The 25,929-nt window shown below is 38.0% G+C and overlaps 1 protein-coding gene across 5 annotated transcripts in view; it reads left to right on the top strand.

Moving 5' to 3' along the window:
- The first annotated feature begins 1,895 nt into the window (after window positions 1-1,895).
- The window catches only part of LOC124643190 (CLIP-associating protein), a 62,162-nt gene continuing 38,128 nt past the window's right edge, over window positions 1,896-25,929 (top strand). For 2 of the 5 annotated variants that reach the window (XM_047182069.1, XM_047182071.1), the window contains exons 1-9: window positions 1,987-2,221; window positions 15,965-16,112; window positions 16,698-16,889; window positions 19,628-19,728; window positions 21,354-21,530; window positions 22,070-22,194; window positions 22,662-22,775; window positions 24,196-24,306; window positions 25,054-25,152. In XM_047182069.1, the coding sequence (XP_047038025.1) occupies window positions 16,698-16,889; window positions 19,628-19,728; window positions 21,354-21,530; window positions 22,070-22,194; window positions 22,662-22,775; window positions 24,196-24,306; window positions 25,054-25,152 (919 nt within the window). In that variant the 5' untranslated portion in view covers window positions 1,987-2,221; window positions 15,965-16,112. The other 3 variants (XM_047182070.1, XM_047182072.1, XM_047182073.1) reach the window with 3 other exon arrangements.

The following is a 25,929-nucleotide window of genomic DNA, read 5'->3' on the forward strand; positions in this document are numbered from 1 at the left end:
AGGTGCCTTGGCCGGTTTAGATAGGATTCAGTCTCAATGCCTTCGAATCATCTCAGGTTGCATGAAGTCGTCGCCTATTAACGCCTTGCAGGTCGAATGCGCTGAACCTCCTTTAGCCCTGAGACGTCAGTACCTCGCTTCCCGTTTCCTATCCAGGGTTATTCCCAAGTCATCTCATCCCCTCATCCCAAAACTCAGAGAGCTTGACACTCTTTGTCACAGCTCCAAATATTGGGAACACAAAGAAATCCCCCTATTCCTAAAAGCATATCGGTTTTTTCAAAATTTAGAATCCCCCATTGCTCCACATCCCAGACTTCCTTTATTTAATTACCCTTATGAAGTACTTTGCTTCACCCCTAAAATATTCTATAACATTGGCATATCCAAAAACTCCCCATCTGCAAATTCGGCCTTTAATGCGGTTTTGGGTGAACGATGGATTGGGTTTCAAAAGTTCTTCACGGATGCTTCCAAATCAAATGGTGGCTGTACTGGAGCCGCGGTTTACTATCAGAACTCTAAAATAATTTTGAAATTCAGATGTCCGAAGGAGTCTTCAGTATTTACAGGCGAGTGTGTGGCACTATTGGAAGCTTGTCGTTTTATAGAGTCCCATGAGATTAGCTGTGGAGTTATCTTTACTGACTCCCTTAGCTGTCTCCAAGCCATATCCCAGAATCCCTTTAGAACTAAACTCCATTGTCCTATTGTCCTGGATATTAAAAAGTCCCTTTTCTCCTGCACTAGGCAAGAGAAAGAAGTACACTTAGTCTGGATCCCTAGCCACTGCGGTATAGCGGGCAATGAATGTGCCGATGCATTGGCCAAAGATGCGTGTTCATCTGAGTCCGCTGATCTTGCACACTTCTCCCTTCAAGGGCATGACCTGCTAAACCTCCCTAAATTGAGTCTTGAGACCTCGTGGCAGGAATGGTGGAACATCTCAGGCAAAAGGAAGGGTAGCTCTTATTTCGCCATTCAACCGGTTGTAAAACCAAAACCGTGGTTTTCAAATTTCAAAAGATACCCTAAACGGGTAATTTCAGTCATGTGCAGAATTCGGTTAGGTCACTGCTGTACACCGGTCTTTCTGCGCAAAATTCGGGTGCAGGATTCATCCCTCTGCGAGTGTGGACTGGATGAAGGTACCCTGGACCATATATTTTTTGACTGTCCTATCAACTCATCCTTTGATTTATATGGTCGTCTCCAAAAACTTAAAATTCCTCTCCCGACTAACTTCCGTTCCCTCCTATCCCACTCCTGTCCAGAACTGCTCCAGATGCTGTTGATGTTCATTAATCAAAACAATATTAAATTATAAATTGTGGCCTATATTTAGGCCACAGTTTGTATGGTTGTGGTATATATTATATGTTATGTGTTACTAACATTTTGTTGTTGTTTTTATATATGTAAATATATTTCTGTTTGTTTCAGTGCCGTCCTACTAACACATTAAGTTACACAAGATCGGCCACAGCACCATCTTAAATCAATATATATATATTTTTAAATTTATTTTAATTAAAAGCACTTCTTGCTTCTCATCCCACTTGTCATTGGCAGAATCGTCGAAATTGACATCGACACGGATTGCCATATACAAAAATAGAATAGAATAGAATAGACGTTGTGGTACAAAAAAAAATAAAGCTTATTTGTCTATGGCTTGTTTTTAAAAGATTGCCAGTATCAATTATTATTATTTACGCCAGACTTCTATGAAACTGGATTTAAAATAAAATATATACTACATCGAGAAATTACACAATTTAAATCAATAATTTCGGATATACAATAAGGAATTTTATTCTAACTTTCTTTCAAAAAATTACATTAGGCAGTATGATGACATTCTAAAGCAATGCTGCAAAACATTTAAAAAGTTAGTTGAGACGCCATGACAGGTCACGTGATGTAAATTTTCGTCGGACATGCGCGATATCGCTGAATTTTTCAAGTGATTTTGAAATGGTGAGGGTTTTGTCTCGTGAAAATACTGTTTGAAATTAGTTGTAGTGATCCTATTTAGTTGTTTCTGGTGTTAAATTACATGTGTACCGCGAACTGTGCGTGTGATCAGTTGATTAGTGTTGCCCAAGGAAGTTTGTTTCCAAAGGTCGTACCTATACATGGTTACGATACCATATATTGATATTTTTGCATTGAAATACTTATCCAGTGCTTTGTTTTACTAGTGATCGAGTTACTTCAGGTAACAAACATGTATTTATTGTTTTATTTTGATTGTATTGTGAATTTGTGAGGTTGCAACGGTCGTCAAACGGGTTTGCTCGTTTTATCGTGACAGTTGCTTTGTCACACACTTGCAGATTTTGATATTGCTTGTGAGAATCTTTCGATAATCTACTTTGTATGCTGTTTTTATACGTTTTAAAGGTCCACCTGCGCGTTATTTGCATATGCGTTAACATAATATTGAATTGGTGTGTCATCTTTTTTTCCGATCGCTTAATTGTTAAATCCAAGGTTTGAACGTTAAAAATTTAGCCAACTAGCCTCAATTGAAGACGACGATGACATCATGTAGGCAGGCACAATGTCGAGGAAAAGATTTAGCATACAAACACCGCGTACATACAATCACAATTTATTACACGAATGACTCAATGAGTCTTCATTGTCACCTGAAAATACGTCCATAGACAGATTAATGTAACTTTTAACTACGCTAAAGACGTACAGAACTTACCATAAGAGTACGTATTGAGTTCTAAATTGAATTATTTGGAAAAAAATCTTATAGGTCAACTTTCTAATTGCCTTCTATGTATCTGTTTTCACTCATAGTCATTAGAAAATACTATTTAAATGGTATTAGAATATTTAGAGCAGCTTATAAATGTTTTAGATTAACTATTCATAATATTAATAGTACCTTATGTTTGTAAATAGGCAAAAGCTAGTCAAGACTTATGTGACTAGTCACTGTTTAATATGTTAAATAAGTGAGTAACTTTATCAAAGAGACATTTTCTTAACTGATAGGCAGTTGCTCTTGCACACTGGTACTCAGCTGCATCCGGTTAGACTGGAAGCCGACCCCAACATAGTTGGATTCGATTTCATCCACTCTCTGACAGAACTATGTCCCACATCTTCATAAAAAGTCATTCTATGCTCATAGCATAGGTATAGTAGCCGGCATATAACTTGGCAAGGATTTGGGACCTTTAATAAGTTTGAGCTCGCACATAGTGCACTAAATTATACAAAAAACTGGTCCCTGTTATTGCTTGTGCATTATTCTATGGTTATTGACATCCTTTAGTGGCGATTATGTCTGCTTGAAAAAAATAGGACTTGTTTTCATCTCACGATTCTTGCCAAGTTACGTGCCGGGAACTATATCTGTAGAGATATAAGGGGGAGGCCTATGTTCAGCAGTGGACGTCCTATGGCTGAGATGACGATGATGCCCAAAGCCAGCATTTTACAATGAGTGTTGTAACAAACAAACTCATTTTCACATTCAAATATTAGTAAGAATTTTACAAAATTAGATCAGTGGTCCAAAAGCTTACCCCTTTACATTCAAAATTTCAATGTTATCTTCTTTTTAAATGTGTATTATACATAAATACAAATATACAGTTATCTATAGTAATATAATAGAGAGGAAACATTTTTTTTAGTTTACACCCTAAAGGCTCTGATGCTATGGAACCGATTTGAAAAATTATTTCACCATTGGAAAGCTACACTCTTCCCGATTAAAATCAAAATCAAAAGTCATTTATTCAAAGTAGGCTGAAAATCAGCCCTTTTTGTTGAACGTCAAATCTACAAAAGACAGCCCCAAAACGCCCACCCTTCACCACTTCCTATGTGTTTTTGCTGGGAAGAAGAAGTGGTGGAACAAGCTCCCCAGCAAAGCAAATCTGTCTGTATGGTTTGAAGAACCGTATACAAAAACATAGGGTATATTTTATCCATGTATGAGAAATGGTTCCCATGAAACACGGGTGAAACTGCAGGAAATCAGCTAGTTTGAGATATCATTACTGACCTCTGGTTTGCATTCATAATTATAATGATGATCTAATTGTTATATTTACAAACAGATGATTATATTTAACTTGATAACAACTTTTGAACTTGAAAATGATAAGTTTAAAATGCTAGTTATGTTTATATGTTTTAATCTCTTGTTTATCAATGTTTTTCTTATCTGCGATAAACTTATAAAGAATTCAATATTTACAATGGTAGATAGTAAGAGGATAGTGACTGAATGTGGTTAGTGACAGCTGCATGGGTTGATGGATCATGAGGTTAAGCAACACTTCATGCTGTCAGTCTTTGGATGGGCTGGCTCACCATAACAATCCTCTCCATGATTCAAAAGGGAAAATAAATCAAAATCCATTCTGAAGTTTTTTCTAAAAGAGTGTAGCACATCCAAGCGTTTATTTTTGTAATGCATAGAGCTATGTTACTTGCGGTTCCTTCAGCATTCTGGAGAAACGACTTGCCAAACCCAGATAAATAGTAGCCTGACCCGATAACTGCAATGTCTTCCTCTTAACGTTTCCCTAACTAAGTGCCACATAAGGGCTCCCCCAATAATAAAGGTGATAAGGGACACTTAAACTTTGATGAAAACTAAATTCGTATTAAGTGTTCCCTAAATGCTCTTACGGGATCCCTAAATTTAGGTGTTCACATTCTAAAAAACACTCTTTTCTTATAAGATATAGATTTTAACTAAAGTTATTCCAATACACACATCTGTATGACTAAGCCATAACCTACAGACTTTATTTATATGTAATACACAAGGTTTTACTGTAGTTTATCTTGAATATTATTAATGTAGGTTGATAGAAATCATTGAGGTAGCCGTGACCTTACATTCTTTGCCTTGTCATAGAAAAAGTTGTTCTTTAGTCTGTATGTCTATTGTGAAGATGTCTAGTTTATTTTTGACCTTCTTTTGTAGGCTAGGTCTAGGAAATAATGTTTTAGTTACAAGTTCTAAAAACCAACATTCACAAAAAGCAGTCATTGAAGTCAAATATTATATTTGAATTGCTTTAAAATATTTTACCTATGTGTATAGGTATGCAGCCAGATCATCATCATCTGCCTAGCCTTTTTCCCTATTCAGCCAGGACCTATGGTTTATAGAACCCTCCAAAACATGGCCATTGGTGTCCAGGATATACTTAGAAAGTACATACAAACTTAGAAAAGGTGCATTGGTACTTACCTGACCTGGAATTGAACATAACTCATGCTTGAGAGGTTGGTTCTTTACCCACTAGCTAGACCATCATGTTTTTTCAAAATTTCCTTTTCTTAGTACTTCTTCATTAGCTTTTTATTATTCACTTTTATGTAATAACTTTGACTTAACTGGAAGGTACTGAATTAAAGTAGTTCATACCTATCTACTTAGCATTTAGACACAACAAAGTCTAGCTGACCTTTTTCAAATGTCATTCATTTCTATAGGGGGTTACTCATTTAGGTAAATAGTACCCCATCCATCATCCTCCGAGCCTTTTCCCAATCATGTTGGGGTCGGCTTCCAGTCTAACCGGATTCAGCTGAGTACCAGTGCTTTACAAGAAGCGACTGCCTATCTGACCTCCTCAACCCAGTTACCCGGGCAACCCGATACCCCTTGGTTAGACTGGTGTCAGACTTACTGGCTTCTGACTACCCGTAACGACTGCCAAGGATGTTCAATGACAGCCGGGACCTACAGTTTAACGTGCCATCCGAAACACAGTCCATGGTGTCTAAGATATACTTAGAAAGTACATACAAACTTAGAAAAGTTGCATTGGTACTTGCCTGACCTGGGATCGAACCCGCGCCCTCATACTTGAGAGGTTGGTCCTTTACCCGCTAGGCCACCACGACTTTTTTAAATAGTACCCCATCCATACTACTTTTTTTATAACTCGCACACATTGCAGACTAAACTATTGTTTGATGGCTTGCTGACATTTTATTTTGTAGTTATGAATCCAATCAAACTTTTAAGCCAGTCCAGTATGGTCTAGTTTTTTTGACAAGATATCACCAAATTACCTCCTCCTGCTATGGGTGCAGCGTGTGGGAGTGTCAGACTCTTACTGAATAAAACCCACCATGTTTCTACGTAAGCCCTTTATGTACCAGGGCCACGGTAACTCGCACGAATTCTTCGGCTCCGGCCGTCTACTGGCTGGATACCTGATTGTTCTTCATATTGATTTATGAGCCTGGTTAAGCTCTCAAAAAACTGGGTTGAGATGGTCAGACAGGCAGTCGCTCCATGTAAAACACTGGTACTCAGCTGCATCCGGTTAGACTGGAAGCTGATCCCAACATAGAAATGGGAACATGGGAAAAGGTTGAGCAGATGATGATGAAAAACGAAATTCATTAAAAGCAAACTAAACCACAGGTTGAAGTTAGTTTAACATAATTAATTCATAAGCATACCTCTTGTTATTACTAGGTCAATAGGTTACAAATATGACTAAGCTTCATTATTGTTTATTATTATGTTTTTTCCTTGGATGAATTTTGCTTACTGATTGTATGAATGTGTGAGGTTCAATGAAATATTTTATGTATGTCATGTTTGTTATTCATAAGTCAATGACATAGCTTGTAATCCCTACTAATAGTATAACTGTCTGTTACGCTTTCATGTCTAAACCACTGAACTGATTTAAAAAAATGTGGTACAGAGATAGAGTTGACCTTAAGAAAGAACATAGGATAGTTTTTATCCAGGACTTTTGAAGAATTCTCTCGGAAACGCGATATAACCGAACTCTACGCGGGCAAAGCCGCGGGCGGAAGCTAGTAAGATTATATATAGGTTAGTCTGTTTTATGTGAGGGAAGTAGTGTCCACGGGATGCGGAGAACTTAGGAGGGGGGGGGTTTCGGTTTTAAGACCAATAAATCTAGTTTACTTAGCACACTTGGACAGCTTCCTCTCGGACTGGCCTCAAACAGCGATGGATAGAGAAAAGTGGAAGGCTATGGGGGAGGCCTTAGGCTAACTAAAAAAAATAAAAACATCTAGTTACCTATCTGCCGTGTTCACAATTATATTTTGAAGATAATATAAACCATGCAGAATGGTTTTTTTTTTTTATATGCATATGCGTTTTGCATCCTCTGGCAAAGCACGTAACTGCCAAAAGGTACATAGAATTATTTAAGGTTCTACCTACTGAGGTAGACCAACGCCAGTGAAAACCTATGATCCCATGAAAATACCAAACAATACACGTTTATGTCAACGGACGGAAACACATAATATTACTCGTTCATTTTCCCACAATTATAGCCATGGGGATTGAAGAAAGTTTGTGAAAAAATTATGTGGAACATAACGCTATTATATGGTAATAGTTTTTTAGAGATCTTAAGCTAATAAAAATGTAGACAAATCTTTTGCCTTTTTCCGTAATTACTTACGAAGAATGACCATCTCGTCATGACGAGTACCTCCGTGTTTCGGAAAGCACGTTTAATAGGTCCCGACTGTCATTTGAACATCTTTAGCAGTCGTTATAAGTAGTCAAAAGCCAGTAAATCTGACACCAGTCTCAAGGGGTATTGGGTTGCCTGGGTAACTGGGTTGAAGAGGTCATATAGGCAGTCGCTCCTTGTGGCACACTGGTACTCAGCTGCATCCAGCCAGTTAGACTGAAAGCCGACCCCAACATAGTTGGGAAAAGGCTTGGGAGATGATAATGAAGTTAGTAGGTAAATAATTTCGTTTGTTTTTTTCCCGGTTCAGTTGGTTTGGCGGTTTGTCGTGAATACCGGACGGACGGACAAACAAACCGAGTTATTTTCGCATTTATAATATTAGTGATCGTTTCACCATTCTAAGGCTGCCCTCTCATGACAGACTTTTTGTAGGACAGACAATAATCGGACCGATTTTTTGTTGTAGGAAATTTTGACTGGGATTTTTTGGCCGACTTGTAGGACGTGTGCGTTTCACTATTATTATCAGTGTGTTCTGTTTTTCTTCTAAAAAAAATCGACTACCGATTTATCGGACGTGGGCAGGCCCAACTAAAATAGTATCTTTGCTTTTTCTGAGTTCCATTAACTCATACCTTTGTTGCCATGGTGACTCCTGATTCGCTGGCTAAATGATAGTAATCTGATATTGAGCTGTATCTTTTTAAACTACATATTTAACCCGACACCGCCTATTTAATGAGATGGAGATACGCTTGGTGAAATTTTAATTTCATTGAGGAAGTTGTTGATTGATTTCGGGAAATTTGGCTTTAAGAGTTTAAGGAGAAGAGGAATAATAGTATAATTGAAGAAACTGAGAAAGGGCATAGGTATAGGTATTTTCATTGAATATTTGATCTGTATGCGATTTCTGGGGACGCAGGTGAAATCGCAGGAAACGACTAATATTTTTACTTGACTACTGTCACATTTTTCATACTAGGTACCGTATTGTTACATAACGAAGAATTAGTTTATCTGATAAAAACGGTAGGATTCGTTTAATTTACATAATTAAGAATGTAAACTTAATTGTCTGATAACTTTCGCTTTCATAAATTTACCTACTTACGTGCTTCTGTTGCCTAAATCATATACGAAAATTAAAATATAGGTCCAGTCTTATCCTCACAACAAAGAATGTTTTTTTTTAACTTTCATCGGTATAAGAAGTACTTAATTGCTTGTTTGTAAGGAAACTACGTGAGGAAGCAAGGATTTACTCAAAATTATCGCCATTAATTACCCGTCACTTAGTCAAAACCTTGACTTTTGCCACATAACGGTATTCTTAACTCTCAAGGTTAACCTAGCTTTTAAGGGTTTCAGTAATCGTTACCGCGATCGACCTCCAAACCCATGGAGAACAAAATGAGCGGAGGTGCCATAACGGAAAATCTCCTAAGAAAGTAGCGCGACAACATGCGGGTGTTCGGGGAACGAGGAACGTTGCAGCCTTCGCCCTTATACGCCCTTCGTTGGACCTGACCATTTTTAGGGTTCTGTCCGTCCGCCCGTCTGTCACCAGGCTGTATCTCATGAACCATGATAGTTAGAGAGCTGAATTTTTCACAGATGATGTATTATTGTTGCCGCTATATCAACAAATAACTGAAAACTAGAATATAATAAATATTTTGAAGGGCTCCCATACAACAAACGTGATTTTTTTGTCCGTTTTATAAATCGGTACGGAACCCTTCGTGCGCGATTCCCACTCGCAGTTGCCCAGTTTTTTGTTATACTTACCTAAAATCCTCAGATGTCTGAAAGAACCCGAACGCTTCGTGAATTCACTCGTAACTGATCGTTTTGGTCATGCCCACCATACATATTTGACATAGAAGGCAGTGACCTACCTACATTATGGCACTTCCGCTCATCTTTCCTTCCTCCGTGGCTGAACCCACCTAAACCCGCCTCAATAATTAAACTGAATTTTAACCGTTTGTGACGTTAAAGCTTCCCTTCCCCCCTGTCTGTCTGAACCCTTAAAAGTCTGACAGGGGTGTCTAAAAATACCTGATGGAGGTAGATGCTTTTGCTTTTTTGAAGCTAGCGGTTTCTCGCGGTTTTAACCGTGTTTTGTGGAAACTTCTTCCAGTACTAGGACGAATGTGTGCCTAGGTTAGTCGGAGGTAGTGTAGCTTCCCAACAGTAAAAGATTTTTTCTCGAAATCGGCTCAGTAGTTAATAAGCCTATATGACGAATACAAAAATAATATTTGTTTCCTCATTATTATACTCTCCCACTTTTTGAGGGAACTACTTACAATATGTAGTCTATATCTTTGTCTGATGTATAAGCTATATATTTCATCAAAAACCATTCGGTAGTTTAAGCATGAAAGATGAACAAATATCCCTACATACAAACTTTCGCGTTTATAATAGAGTGATGAGTCCGAGCTCTCATCGCATTACGATATCGCATTATAGTTTTAATTAATTTGTCAATAAAGGAGTGTAGGCGACTAGCATTGACCCTGACGGCTATGAAAGTGTTAATGAATGTTAGTTCAAAAAATATCAGGCAGAAGTTCTATTACCTACACAAAACGCTTGGTAACTGAAATAGGGTATCAAGAGGAGAATGTACTAGTATTATTATGAGGGCGAAAGTATTTCGAATATTAACAAGTCGTTCCGGTCTGCCTGTCAGCAGGCCGTATCTTATGAAAATAGATTGTTTCACACTATATTTTTCTGTTGTTGACTAATACTCGCTACTGCTAAAATAAAATACATTATGTTAGCGGGCCCCCATATAACTAACCTAGCCTAATGTTTGTCGGTATAACTATAGATAACGGCAACAGGTAGACGCTCGTCTGTGTGAAATGGAACTTCTGTTAACCTGACTGAATTAAGCCTGGTCTTCATTTAACAATGACTCATTTGTATATAAATTGTCGATTAAAATAAATAAAATGCAGATGTCAGGCGCCGGTGTAGACTTAAATCATCAGGTCTACTTAAACCGCAGCATGCAATCGGTAGACTCCATTGACAATTGCTTGATGACTCCTTACGCAGCCCGGAGTCTGGAAGTTGGTAATTCATACACCCGTGCATCGGAGACCATGTAAATGTTTGTCCAGCTTGAGATCTCTCTCCGGACGTATCGGATTGCCGTCTCATCGAGCTATAAGAGTGAAGGAATAGAGAGTGCACTTGTACACAGCTGGCTGATCTCTTTTATGAGAACAGCCGCCGTGGCCGAAATCTACCTTGTACGCCATTATTATTGTTATGGGTAAAATAAATATTTGTTTACAAGATATCGGGTCCAGAGACATGGCTGTTTCTCAATACATTGGAATCTCTATAGCAGACTATAATAAAACGATTTCTTGCAATTCCTTGTACGTGAAGCATGTGACTCATTTGTTACTCATTCATTATTGTTTTATGAAGTCTTTATTAATACAAAAGCATCTACATAACTGTACCTATACATATATTTCTATTCAGTAAGTACTTACTAAGTTTTCCATTCGCTTTTCTTCCCGTGTCTTCACAATCTTAGGAAGCAACAAACCGATTTGATAAATCTTTCAGTGTATGATAGCCCATTTATTGAGGAAGGCCATAGGCTACTTTTTATCCAGATACGTAAAGTAGTTCCTCGGCGCGCGGGTAATGGAAATTTAAATATTTGCCACTTTCTGTGTACAATTTTCCTAGAAATTATATTATTGTCACAGGAGAAACGTCCACGGCTGAATAAGATCAACTCTAACTTGATTTGCCCACAAGTGTCGAGCTTGGTCAGCGCAGTCTAGGATATTTTTTGGCTTCGGAGATGCTTTATATATCTAGACACACGGCAGTGTGTCCGCCAAGTTCGAGCAAAAAAGGCGACACACCGGCCGTGGGTTATATTACACGAACCATTTCGGGCCAAATTCGACCCCCCTGTAACTCAAAATCTATTTTATTTACGCATATCAAATTTCTAGTATCTGTTGAGACCCCCTCACTTATCTAAAATACAAAATTTCATTAATATACCTATTGTAGGTCTTGAGATATTGACGTCAGAAAATCGCTATTTTTACTATACACTCACTGACTGACTCACTCATCAAAAACCTAGACCACTTCCAATGGTCGTATTGACTTGAAATTTGGCATGGAGGTAGGTCTTTATGTCAAGGTAAAGGAAAAAATCTGAAAATGGCCAAGTGTGAGTCGGTTTCAAAATAATGAAGGTGTTTTATACCCGGTGTAAATTTATACCCCTAAGGAACTAAAACGAACTAAATTTATCTATATTTATATAATATATCTTCGAATGGTACAAAGGTTTGTATTTAGTCAAAGTAAAGTAAAAATCTGAAAACGGCCAAGTGTGAATCACTTTAGAAAATAACGAATGTGTAACTTTGATCCACGAACATAATATATGATAACATGTCATGTCAGTCAGTTGGTAAATCTAGTCATAGTTAATCTAGTTCATTTCTTTGTAAGAAACATAGTGCATATTAAAAAATCTAAAAGATAGTATAAATGAGACATTTCTTTAACTAACTTCATCATAAGAAAAAAATAAAATAAACAACCTTACAAAAATAAATGAAATCCCACCCAAAACAAAAATGTGAAAGACTGCCAAGTTCGATAATATGGGAATGCTTTGCCTATAAAAGAAGTGAGATCTGAATAAGTACCAAGTTCCATACACATACCTCAGTTAAAAATAGTTACTTTTTAATGATGATTACTTGGCAAGTTTTAATAGAAAATTAAATACTTGATTCATTGCGTTTAGTAGGTTTATAACAAGGTGTATGAAAACTTGCCAAGTAACATCATAAAAAGTAACTATTTTTAACTGAGGTATGTGTATGGAACTTGGTACTTATTCAGATCTCACTTATTTTATAGGCAAAGCATTCCCATATTATCGAACTTGGCAGTCTTTCACATTTTTGTTTTGGGTGGGTCTGTATTGCTTATCCATACTTATTATCTAGTTTTAAGTAAATATAGATAATTTAATTATAACCCAGGTCCTAAAAACAAAGCTGACCTAATTCCCAAGACCATAACAACTCTTAGTTCTACAAACAGAGATAACCTTAATGACGTCAGACTAGCGTGATCTAGCCATTTTATCATTGAGAGAACTATTAACCTGATGCGCGTCACGTCTTGAACATCAATTGGTCTTTATTGTTATTGTAAATTAATATATCCTAGACTAGTTCAATGGCGTCTAGAACAAGTCACTTTAAGAAGATCAGCCAGCTGCGCAGGATATGATATAGTGCACAAGCATTTGCGCAGACATAGGTGCACTCACTATTCCTTCACTCTCATAGCCCAATGGGACGGCAATCCGACACGACCGGAGAGAGATCAGGCGCAGGACCGATATTAACGTGCTCTCCGATGCACGGGTGTATCAATCTCCAACTTCCAGGCTCCAAGTTTAAAACTCGCAAAGCGATTTTGATCCGACCTAGGAATCGAAGCCTAGAACACACAGTAACGCGCGGTTGCAAATAGAAAATATAAATACCTAAATAATAGAATACTTAAGTATTTTCTTTTACAACAATTGTGACACAATAGGTGCATAGCTCTAGAAGTCATTGTCTCGATGTTACTGCAATTTTTTACCATTATTGACATAACTACGAAGTACAAAAATATAATAGGTAATGTCGAGATTCTACCAAACTTGTTCGCGAACAAAAAATGTGTGTGTCTGTCTGCCGAGGCTGCGGGATTGTTCGAAAGAGTTACCCCGGCCCTGGTACATAAAAGGCCTACGACGGAACACGACGGTTTTTATTCAGTAAGAGTCTGACACTCCCTCACCGCTGCTAACCCACAGCGGGAGGGGTCATTTTGATGATTTTTGACGTCGTTAAAAAAAGCGCGAGTCCACCGCTAGCATGAGTTCGCGCGGCCGTTGCAGTGTCGCGGACATGTTAGTAATGTTCGCGCGCAATGTGTTACTGTTTGCTGCAGCGAGTACACCACGAGATACATTTGTTTCTTACAACCTGAATTCAAACAGTTACCTAACAATATTAAACCAGGAAGTACTTCAATGTATCGGTTAGGCATATTTCGTAGACAGACTGTAAATATAATAGATCAAAGTGCTACTATTAATAGGCACTCGTAAATAACGACCTACCTAGTAACGGGTAGTTGTTTTATTTTGGTAGGATTTAGGTGTAGTGTAGATCTACGGTGTTTATGCCTCGTTTGAGACGTTGGTACTTTATAATAATACTAGCTGGTGCCCGCGACTTCGTCTGCGCAGGTTTAGTATTTCGAACAATATGTTTACAAATTGTAGCCTATGTGTTATTCTGATGTATAAGCTATATTATTGTAAAGTTTCATTAAAATCCATTCAGTAGTTTTTGCGTGAAAGAGTAACAAACATCCATACATACAAACTTTCGCGTTTATAATATTAGTAGGATTAACAGATTACTAAATAGTTATTGTGTCTAATATTATAAATGCGAAAGTAACTGTATGTCTGTTGCGCTTTAACGCCAACACTACTCAACCAATTAAGAGTTAGTCTAGCCTGAGAAAGAACGTAGCCTACTTTTTATCTCGGTGTGGAAAGTAATTTCTTCAGGACCCGGGAGAAGCCTCCCTCGATAAACAGGTTATCTAAAACTGAAAGTTTTTTTTAAATAGAATTTGTCATTTCTGAAATTAGTGAAAGCAAAGAAACAAACTCTTCAAGCTGCATAATATAAATATAGCTGTATAATGTAAATATGTGATGTTTAGTTTTAATTTCTGCAGGACCGTAGGAAATTGGGTTAATGCTAGAATCCAAAAAGTAATATTGAAAAAATACAATGTAACCTTCTGAACAGTTGATATGTAAACACCTTTACTCTTTCAGAGCGCCAGAGCGTTATCGACAAGTATATACTATATTAAGATAAATGATGATTAACTCTTATACTTTTATGTTTTCATAGTTTACGGTTCTCGAGATTAAACAGACAGGGTCAAGTTAAATAAATAATCGATAAGTCTTTTGAAGTATCGATTCATTAAGAATGTTTTGAAAAGAAACATCGATTGAAAGATGATTTTAAAGGTTTATTTATGACTAGTTTACGCTCGTGACTCGCTCCGTATAGATAGATAGATAGATCATTTTATTTGTCATAACATGAGTAACATGCAGATGGTACAAAGAAACGTGGTAAAGCACAGACTTGTTTGGCCTTTCGGCGTACAAATATAAAGATGAGTTTAGATTACAATGTCAAATGTCATTAATTAAATTATCACAGTTCATATTATCCAAATATACCTAAATAGTTGCTTTTGGTAGTATTATGCTTTCGGTTTTTTGTATGATTGCAGTTTCCAACGGTTTACACGCATCCACATATTACCACTTTCCGTACACAATTTGTTGTGTAATATACTAAAACAAAGCTGGGTAAATGTGTTGCGGTCTACCACTTAGGCCTAATTCTCAAATATCTTTATTATATTAGAACAGAAGTATACTTAACATGAAGGTTTTAACAGTTCCTGACTTTTACACACATATTTATACACAATCGGAACTTCATCAATCACTTCTTGAGACTACTCTTATTACACCCCCAAAAATAAGCCTGTATGGTTATCCTGATGTATCTGGTTTTCATATTTTTTTCCAGAGATTCTCGATATAAGAAAAAATGTCCAGTTTAACTTTAATATTCAATTCGTATTCATTAGGAAGTCGATTAACATCGTCAGTTGATTTTCGTGTGGGCAGCAGTTTTGGCTCTGGTGTATATTTTCGTACATATTGATCAAAATCCTCCCACATGCAAAGCCTTCCGATTTTTTGTTTATTTCTGTAGCCTTGGGTTTTGTTGTTACTGAATGCAGTTTAGGTCTTTTGTTGTTAGCTTGGTTAAGCAACTGGCGCGGTTGGTCCTTGGACAGATTCCGTGTTTTCGCAGGCACGTTTTTGTGGGTCCCGGTTGGCAGTTGTACATCTTTAGCAGTCGTTACGGGTAGTCAGAAAGTATGACAGGCAGCCTTACTAAGAGGCATCGTGTTTCCCCAGCGAATAGGCAGTCGTTCCATGTATCGCACTGGTACTCAGCTGCAGTCGGTTAGACTTGAAGCCGACCCCAACATAATTTACTCTTTGATTTTTTCTAGAAGTATACGATAGAATTATCAAGTGATCACACGTAGGTTCATTAATTACCATGTAACGCCAATGTTGTTAATTAGAAATTGTATTCTTCGCTTTGCACATGGAGCAACTGGGAAAATAATTGTACCATACATTCAAACGAGTTTTTGCACTCTTTGGTTATAGGAATTAGCAATTTGTAAAGAAGAATATCAAAATGTTGATAGTCGGTTCGAGTGCAAAGCGCTTAAAAGTATGTAGTGGTTTTCTTTTTTAATATTTGTTTTATTCTTTTATTTTGCAGATTGTCAGTGAAAGAAGTTGATGAGTGCCTAAAGTTATCTGTGATCAGCAGTGAAACAGTCGGTGTGCGATGATATTATGTAGAGAAGTTACGGACCACAACGCGCCAGATTTTGTCAAGTGAATACTGCTCGACCCCTGGCTAAACGGTGAGTTTTATTTTATAATTTTTAATGTGTCTTTTTATGTCGAATAACCCCTCCTGCTGCGGGTGCAGTGGGAGTGAGTGTCTGACTCTTACGGACTTTCAAACACTTTGACAGACGACCAAATATATCAAATAGATAATTTTGAATACAGTTTTTAGTAGTACTTATCTTCGCCCGCAGATAGACCGCCCGCAGATAGACTATCCAGACAATCCAGATAAAATACCTACACCCTTTTCCAGGCTCTGGACTATCTATGAACCAAGTTTCATTTAAATTGGTTATGTAGTTTTGGTATGCCCGCGGTTCTACCCGCGTCCATGGGAACTCCATCGCCCACCTGTAAAAAAGTAGCCTATGGATGATCTTCCTCTAATAAATGGGCTACTAAAAGAATTTTTCAAATCGAACCTCGAAAACCATCGAATTTTTTTGTCGTTTATTGCATTCAATATTGTACATAAGGTGGAAATATAAAATATGTAGTTGTCATAAATATATACCCTGGCACAGCAGGCTAATTAGAAGTGAGGAAGGCGTTTTCTGTACTTCTAGAAATAACTTAAAATGATATTTCCCCAACAGATGGCACACTACCCCCAACCCGCGTCCTTAGAAGCGGCGCTCCCGCTAACAACGCGACCAGACCTCCGCCTCCGTCAACAGTTGGGCGAACAACTGACGGCGCTGGTGCGTCGCGAGCCAGAGATCACGAGCGACGTGTCCGCGCAGCTCATAGACTCTATGGTCGCCTGGCTCAATGGCGGGAACTTTAAGGTTAGTTAAACTGTAGGTCCCGGCTGTCATTGAACATCTTTGGCAGTCGTTACGGGTGGTCAGAAGCCCGTAAGTTGCCCGGGTAACTGGGTTCAGAAGGTCAGATAAGCAGTCGCTCCTAGTGGCACACTGGTACTCAGCTGCATCCCTTTAGACTGGAAGCCGACCCCAACATAGTTGGGTAAAGGCTCGGGAGATGATGACACACAAAAGTGCGTGATACCAAAAACATTATGGGGTAAAAGTAAGTCGATGCCACGCGAGCAGACCTCCGCCTCCGCCAACAGTTAGGCGAACAACTGACGGCGCTGGTGCGTCGCGAGCCAGAGATCACGAGCGACGTGTCCGCGCCGCTCATAGACTCTATGGTCGCTTGGCTCAATGGCGGGATCTTTAAGGTGTGTTAAACTGTAGGTCCCGGCTGTCATTGAACATCTTTGGATGTTGTTACGGGTAGTCAGAAGCTCGTAAGTTGCCCGGGTAGCTGGGTTGAGGAGGTCAGATAGGCAGTCGCTTCTTGTAGCACACTGGTTCTCAGCTGCATCCGGTAGCTAACATAGTTGGGAAAGGGAAAGGTAATCAACACATCTATGATACGATGTTCCATCATGAAGTTCCAGTACATATCTTCCCGCTCCATCATCAGATTTGTTCGACTGTACCATATTATTGTATTGTCATCAGAAATCCATACAGCTGCCAATTTTCATGACGCTACAATCCTGATTATATTATCTTAGATTTCAAGATATATCTGATATTATCTTAGATTTCAAGATGTTATTCCATTATATTGTAGTTACATACAGGTCGACCTAATAAAATCATGTTAAAAAGCTAGACAGACAACAATGAATAGTTATTAAAAATATTATTTATTACATTACCTACATATCTGCCTACCTCATACAGACTTAAGATGTCGTGCACTCAATATATCATACACAGTCTGATTCCGATTAGCTTTACAGCTCGCCGTCTTCGCTTCATTGCGCACGCGCCGGTATTCTGGACTTGAGGCGTGATATAGAAATTATTACTTTACTCAAACTCAAAGTCAATTGAAAACTTGGCTGCAAAACAGCACTTTTTGAACGTCAAGAATTTACGAAAGACACCCCCCAAAATGCTCACCCTTCATCACTTCATATGTTTAAAATTCGTAAGAGTAAGAACTACCTATCTGTTTCACCGAGTTTTACTCGCGTCCCGTGGGAACTATTGCCCGTACCGGGATACTATATAGCCTATGTATCCCTATGCCCTCGGGAAGAGTGTAGTTTTCCAACAGTGAAAGATTTTTTCAAATTGATTCAGTAGTTTCGGAGTCTCTTGGATACAATTCAAAAAGAATAATTCCTCTCTATTATATCTGTATAGAGAGGATAGATAGTATAGATTATCTCACTGCGGGAAGTAGTTTCCTCAGAAATCGGGCGTAACCGCTAGCTGAAGCTAGCTAATGTAGAAAAATGTTCGCAATATTATTGCTTACTATTGAAAACCACACCTAGGTATTCAGAATAGGCCTCCGATCTCAGAGCATAGATCACCAGTCTGCTATTATACGTGAGACGGCACGTTGCTAAAGCAATATCTATTTGTCGGGGTAAGCCATTGTCTAAGTCATCTAAGGGTGTATTTCTATAATTTGTCCATCTGTTGGTTTATTGAATTTTTGTACATTAGCTCCATATAATTGCTGGGGAGTTTGTTGCGCCACTTCTTTTTCCCAGCAAAAACACATAGGAAGTGGTGAAGGGTGGGCGTTTTGGGGGCTGTCTATTGTAAATTCCTGACATTCAAAAAGTGCTGTCTTGCAGCCATGTTTGAATAAATGATGTTTGATTTGATAAATTATGTCAATCTTTAATTGCAAAGCAATGGATAGATTATAGAAACGCGCTGTATGGTAATTGACGAATGCATGCATCTTGCACTTTGAAAATCATTAAAACTGTGTTCTACGATGGCTTGTGGTAGTGTTGTATGAACGGAAGATGCAAGCAGTCGTCAATTGACAGCTTTGGTTTACGTGTTCATTGGGATTGAAAACGGTACTGTAATGTAGATTTTGGGGTTGAAATATAGAAAATGATTGATTCAGGTGAAATATAAACAAGCGTAAATTTTAATTTTAGTGTTATAAGCATAAGAAAGTGATTAAAAGAAAGCTAGTGCTTATTGTTCGTGTCTATTGATCTTAGGAGTAAGCAATGCTTGACGTGGTCGCTCCGTTGATGGGTGACCATCTTGTCATAACGAGTTACTCCGTATTCGAACCATTTGGGGCGAATTTTTTGATGTTTTTTAGTTTTGTACTATTAGAATAGTTTTTATTTTAAATGTAAATATTTCTATATATAGTAACACCTATGACTGTGTTTCGGATGGCACGTTAAACTGTAGGTCCCGGCTGTCATTGAACATCCTTGGCAGTCGTTACGGTACGTAAAGCCAGTAAGTCTGACACCAGTCCAACCAAGGGGTATTGGTTTGCCCGGGTAACTGGGTTGAGGGGGTCAGATAGGGCAGTCGCTCCTTGTAAAGCAGTGGTACTCAGCTACATCCGGTTAGACTGGAAGCCGACTCCAACATAGTTGGTAAAAGACTCCGAGGATGATGATGATTTCTATATAGTAAATAAATAATAAATTCCTTTTAAGACCTATGTATACACATATTTTCTATCTCTTCAACTATAATTATATTTCTAATTGTTTTATTGTCTATTACAGGTGGCACAGAATGCGCTCGAGGTGCTGACGGCGCTCGCTGAGCGTATGGGACCGGAGTTCTCACACTACGTGCCCACTGTACTGCCGCATATTATAGACAGGTAAGACTTAGTTATACTCAGTATTTTTTATTATTACGGCCGTCAGTTATAAGTGCAAAAAACATACTTTTTCCCATATGACGTGCGAAAATTGCTTCGACAGAAATTATTCTGAGTAGAACTTACCAAATGTTTTAGTATTTTGAGATCTAAAAAGTGTACTTTGTGACTCTCAAGACACTGACGTGTAACAGACAAAAGTGTTGATTTCAACTTTTTTTCAAAGTAAATAACATTTATCATATATCGCTTTCTAATGCTATGGCTGAAAATAAGTGATTAACAAGCTTCTCAGCAGCACAGTTGTTGTTGTGTATCTTACAGTTTAATTTCAAGGAAATAGTTTTTTAAACATTTCTATAGTACATTCAGCGATGACTGTAAGACCAGTAGGTATTACCAGTTCTGACAAAAGTTTCTACTAAGTAAGTCATGAATTTCATGGTGGTTGACCACCTTGTTGCTATTTATATTATATTTCTTCACCTTATAAATAATGAAAGATGAAAAAAAAAATGAAAAGGTCAACTTTAATTTTCGTTATCACCTTCATCAAGCGACATTTCATTTTCGTAAATGACATAAGCGCAGTAATTAAATCGTCCACAAACAATTAAATACAAAGCCAAGCCTAAACTCGTTTAAACAATATTTTTCAGTCTTCATTCTTCTTCTTCTTCATGAAACAAACAATGTATTCAAAAGCGATATCTATGTATACTTATATAGTAAGAGGACACTTTTAAAGGCTCCAAAACTATTGTCGCGATTTGAAAATTCTTTACTGTTTCGAAGCTACACTACCCCGGAATATATAGGCTATATTTTATCCTCATACGGGAAAAAAAATGCCCATGGAAGTGTGAAGTTGTGAAACTGCAAGCAGTGCATACATTTTTTTTCACCAAGCGACATTTTTCTTATGTAAAAGTTCGTAAGTGCGGTAGTTAAATCGTCAATAAACAATTTAATACAAACTCACTTAAATATCAGCCAAGCCTAAACTCGTTTCAACAATATTTTTCAGCCTTCAAACTCATGAAATAAACAATGTATTGAAACTCCATATAATAATTTATGGTCGCGTTTCAGTCGACCGATCTCTAATGGGGTATTGTCTTATATCCGTCTTGTTTTAGTTGCTGAAGATATGTTTTTATTATTAAATGTATGTATGTGTGTCATGCTCCGTTTGTGAATATCGGAGGTCATGTTTAGGAAACTGTACTAATATTGTAAAGATTGGGAGTTTGTTTGTTTGAACGCAGTAATATCAGGAATGCATCGATTTGCAACATTCTTTCAGTGTTAGGGCACCTATGCTTATAAGCCCCTGTATATTATAAATGTAAATCTTATATAGATGTAATCGAGATCAAAATTTTGGTCTTTCTGATACTGACATATGACATATATGTAATTCGCAATGTGCGCACTAACATTCATCTTCATCCTGACGTATGAGCCCGATCAAACTATCGGATGGCTTTGGAGCTTAGACATTCGCAGTTTAAACTGTTGTTTTATGCTTTTTTTTTTATATAGTCAGTTAATTTGGACCTTATATTAGGCGAAATTCCTACTCTAAACAATGGTTTGTTGAACATCCACTTTTTCTTTAACAGACTAGCGGACACGAAGGAGGCGGTCCGGCACACCGCGCGGACGTGCGTGGCGTCGCTGGCGCGGTCGCGCGCGGTGCAGGCGCGGGCGCTGCTGGCGCGGCTGGCGCCCGCGCTGCAGCACAAGGCGCCCCACGCCCGGGAAGAGGCGCTGCGCTGCGTGCAGGCGCTGCTCGACCAGTGAGTACATCATCATCTCCCGAGCCATTCCCCAACAATATTGAGGTCAGCTTGCTCATCCGTGACCGTCCAGGTTCAAAACGGGACCTCCCGATCTCCCTCCCGTGGGTGTCGTAAGAGGCGACTAAAGGAGCTAAGGCCTAGTGCATTCCACCAGCACTTTTGGCGACCCGCGAGGTGGCGGACAAACCACCTCAATAGCATGCCCAAAGAGGGTTAGTGGCAGGCGGCCGACTGTAATATATGCCAAATATAAGATAACATATAAATATATGTATTATGTTAAAACATATTGTAGTATGTCAAGGTCCGAATATAAATATTATGAATAGAAAAGTATGGAAGGCGAAAACATGCTGCCCCAACCACAAATAAAATTGGGATAAGGGCAGGAGGATGATGTTAAAGTCAGCTGGTTGCAGCTGAGTACCAGTGCTTTACAAGGAGCGACTGCCTATCTGGCCTCCTCAACCCAGTTACCCGGGCAACCCTTGGGTGCCCTTAACCTGAACAATTTCTCATAATAATGTTTGTTACAGTCACGGCGCCACAGAGCTACAGCTGAGGGCTGCGGTGCCGAACTTAGCGGCGCTGGTGGGCGACCCCAGCAGCGGAGTGCGGGATGCCGCCATGCAACTCCTCGTCGACGTGTACAGGCATGTTGGTGAGTAGCGAGTGCCAAAATACCTATGCGTACACTGTCATACACATGCGTACAAAGATATCAATGCGTACAAACACATACCAATGCGTACACCTACATACCCTCGCGTACACACGTACCCAGGCGTACACCCACATTCCCATGCGTACAGTATCATACACACGCGTACACTCACATACCCTCGCGTACTCACACATATACCCACGCGTAATCACACACATACCCACGCATACACATACACATTCCCACGCGTACTCACACATATACCCACGCGTATTCACACATATACCCACTCGTACACAATCACACACCCACGCCTATGGCTATGAGAGTGAAGGAATAGAGAGTGCACCAGTGTCTGCGCAAATGCTTGCATATGTCCTGCGCAGCTAGCTGATCTCCTTACATGAGAACAGCCACCATGACCTACTCCATTATTTTAATTGGTTTTTTGTCCTTGTTCACAGGTGAGAGATTAAGACAAGACTTGAAGAAGAAAGAGTTACTGCCAGCACAGAAGTTTGCCTTGCTCGAACAGAAGTTCGACGAGGCGCGGGAAGCTGGACTCATGTTGCCCACTGGTAAGTAGAGATGTAACAGCGTTTTCAGCTGAGGTCCGATTGAACTACTTCGCGCATCCGGAGAAAAAGTTGCCTTTTTATAGAGTTCCTCGATAAATGGGCTATCAAATACTGAAATAATTTTTAAAATCGGTCCAGGAATTCCTGGGGCGTTCAAGCAAACAAATTCTTTATCTTTATAATGTTTTTAACAGTTAGTTTTGAAGCTTATTTCGTCTAAGTTTTTACTATATCTATAAAGCTGATTTACTCAATTCTACCCAAAAAAGGTTTATTTGGATTTGAAATATGGATTTTCCTGTCTTCGACATCGAAGACCTTCTAAGGATCCGTTTTTTTTTATTCAGAGCAACATTAATCACCGTTACTCTGTATTTAAATCTACACTATACTTCGGCCGTTCAGAGAATGCGTTCCTGACACCTATCAGTTAGTCACGACTAGTGATGGGCACAACATAACACTGAGTTCGTTACCGTTCCTTCAAAATGAACCGCCGCATTATTTTAAGATTATTTTCGTTTTAAATTGGCGGAATCATTTGTTTTATATTTTAGTTATTTAAGTGGAAACCAAAAAAAGGTAATATTCATATAATAAAATTGTTTTATTTATTCTTTGTTACAAGTACATTGAATTGAATGTGCGAACAGAATATTAATCAGACTCCGATTTGCTTGAGGAGGTGGTGTCTTCATCATCATCTTCGCCTACATGTATAATTATATTATTATCAATAACAGAATCAATCCTGATATCTCGGTCTAACAAAAGCCGGGTAATCAAATAAAAACAGATCGAAAACACTTGAAAAACGTGGTCTATGCGCACGAAACGACAACGGACGACTGTTTTAGCGTCACAAAATGGCGGCCCATAACGCCATTTGGGGTTACCATTTTTAATCTAAGTATAAAAATGCGGTTTGGTCATAGTTTTATTTTTATATTTCATAAACGTTATAATTAAGTCTTATAGTCCATTATTTTCCAATTCTTAAAAAGAAAATCAAAACGTATTATTTTATATTATAACTGTATAAGAACAGATTACGATACTTGCCTGTTATTTTTAGCACAGCACTACAAAATATAAACCGCTGACATAACCTTGTAATAGCGCAGTATAGATTTAGAAAAATATTGTTTACCAAGTTATTTGACACTCAGTTTGGCACAAAATTATAACATTCATTGATTATTGATATAATAATGTTGTTTTAATGCTCCTCAATTGTTAAAACGGTAAACAACCAGCAAAAATATTTTTATCGTAACTGCAACGCCATTGCAAAGTTACGTCGTCAGTTCAATCGCGACGTGTCAGGAACGCATTCTCTGAATGGCCGAACTATAATCAACATAAATTTTAGCTATACTTAACTATAACAAAATAATATAATTTTCCTATCTTCCCACAGCGACAGGAGCGGATGAGCCGGACTTTGTATCCCGAACAGTCAAGCGAACCATGACGATACCCACGTCTGCTCGCTCCAGAGACGGAGACAGCTCCGGTGCTTCTACACCAGGTCAGTTTCTTAGATATAGCTTACACATACACACTAATATGAGCTTGGTAAATATATAAAATTGGGAACACATAAACAGATGCATCTTCAAGAACACTGAATTGGAACATGCACGTAAAAATTATTGCAAAATGAATTGCATGATTTTAAGTTTCATAAATGTTACTTACAGTACACATACACATACTTTCATAATTTCTCAATCTTCTATTTGACTTTACAATTCATGATATCATATTTTCTCTATCTTTCCAAAATAATAACAGAATGCAAGCCATCTTTTACAACTATTAATAAATAAATAATCAACCACATAGGATGAAGTGTTATTTTTTTTTTGTATTTTGACTAATTGTGGTGAAGAATCATATATTCCAAAAACAAAACAGCTATTTCAGAATGAAGTAAAAAATACAAAAAAATTAACACCTTTGCTGTCACAACACTCAGAATTGCAAAGACTACCGGTATCGTCAAATATCTATGCCGCTCTGAAGTCAGCTATCTGATGCCTCACGCATGGGCAATGGTGTTCAGACAACATTTATCGCATTTTAGCTAACTTCAGAACGGTTAGAGCTGTAACGACCAACTTCATGCCATGCATACATATATAAAAATCACCATATTATCTACTAAAAAATAAAACCCTAACAGCAAATTCTCTCTTTCACCATGTACCATCGGGTTAACCGGATCTAACGTTAATCACCACTATAACCAAAATCACCGAATCACCGATCACAGCCTGTGACGCCCCGAAGCGATCCGTCGCCGGTTTGTATAGCATGCCGTCGGCGAACCGGAAGCCGCCGCCGCCGGCGAAATTAACTAGCACGGGTAGTGGTAAGTAATATGGAAAAAATATATTTTTTTTTTACTAAGGATTTCTATAAGCTATTCCATCCGTTTTTTTTGCAGGAAATGAAAAAATAGATAGGTTATACAAGTCTACTGGTTCTTATTTTAGATTTTACATAAAAATATTCAATTTACTAAGGATTTCTATAAGTTATCTGTCTGTTGTTTGGCAGGAAATCAAAAGGTAGTTAGGTTATAGAAGTCTACTGTTTCTTATTTTAGATTGTACATACAAATATTCAATTTAGGAGGGATTTCTATAAGCTATCTATCCGTTGTTTTGCAGGAGATCTAAAGATAGCTAGGTATTAGAAATCAACTGTTTCTTATTTTAGATTTTACATTAAAATATTCTATTTACTAAGGATTTCTATAAGCTATCTCTATGTTTTGTAGGAAATCGAAAGATAGATAGGTTAAAGATATCCACTGTTATTTATTTTAGATTTAGAAAGTGGACGATAGGCAGGCTGATCATTAATCATCATCTTTTTCTTACTAATGATAATAAATTAACTTTCGAAAGAATCATTAATTTTATTGTATTTATTGCAGGAATTGTGTATTTCTCTCTTCAACAATGTATTTTATGTAAAACATGTCTGATTAGCTAAGCGTGTGTTTAGAAATATATCTCAATTATATTTATTTCGCGTTATGATAAGTTCTCAGTTAAATGTTTTTCTTACCGTGCTTACCGCTTTAGAGTAATAAAAATTAAACCAGTGAAAATAGTAAAAAGTAATGTTATTTAAAAATATT

This window comes from Helicoverpa zea, chromosome 27 (genome assembly GCF_022581195.2).
Source record: "Helicoverpa zea isolate HzStark_Cry1AcR chromosome 27, ilHelZeax1.1, whole genome shotgun sequence".
Taxonomy (NCBI): Eukaryota; Metazoa; Arthropoda; class Insecta; order Lepidoptera; family Noctuidae; genus Helicoverpa; species Helicoverpa zea.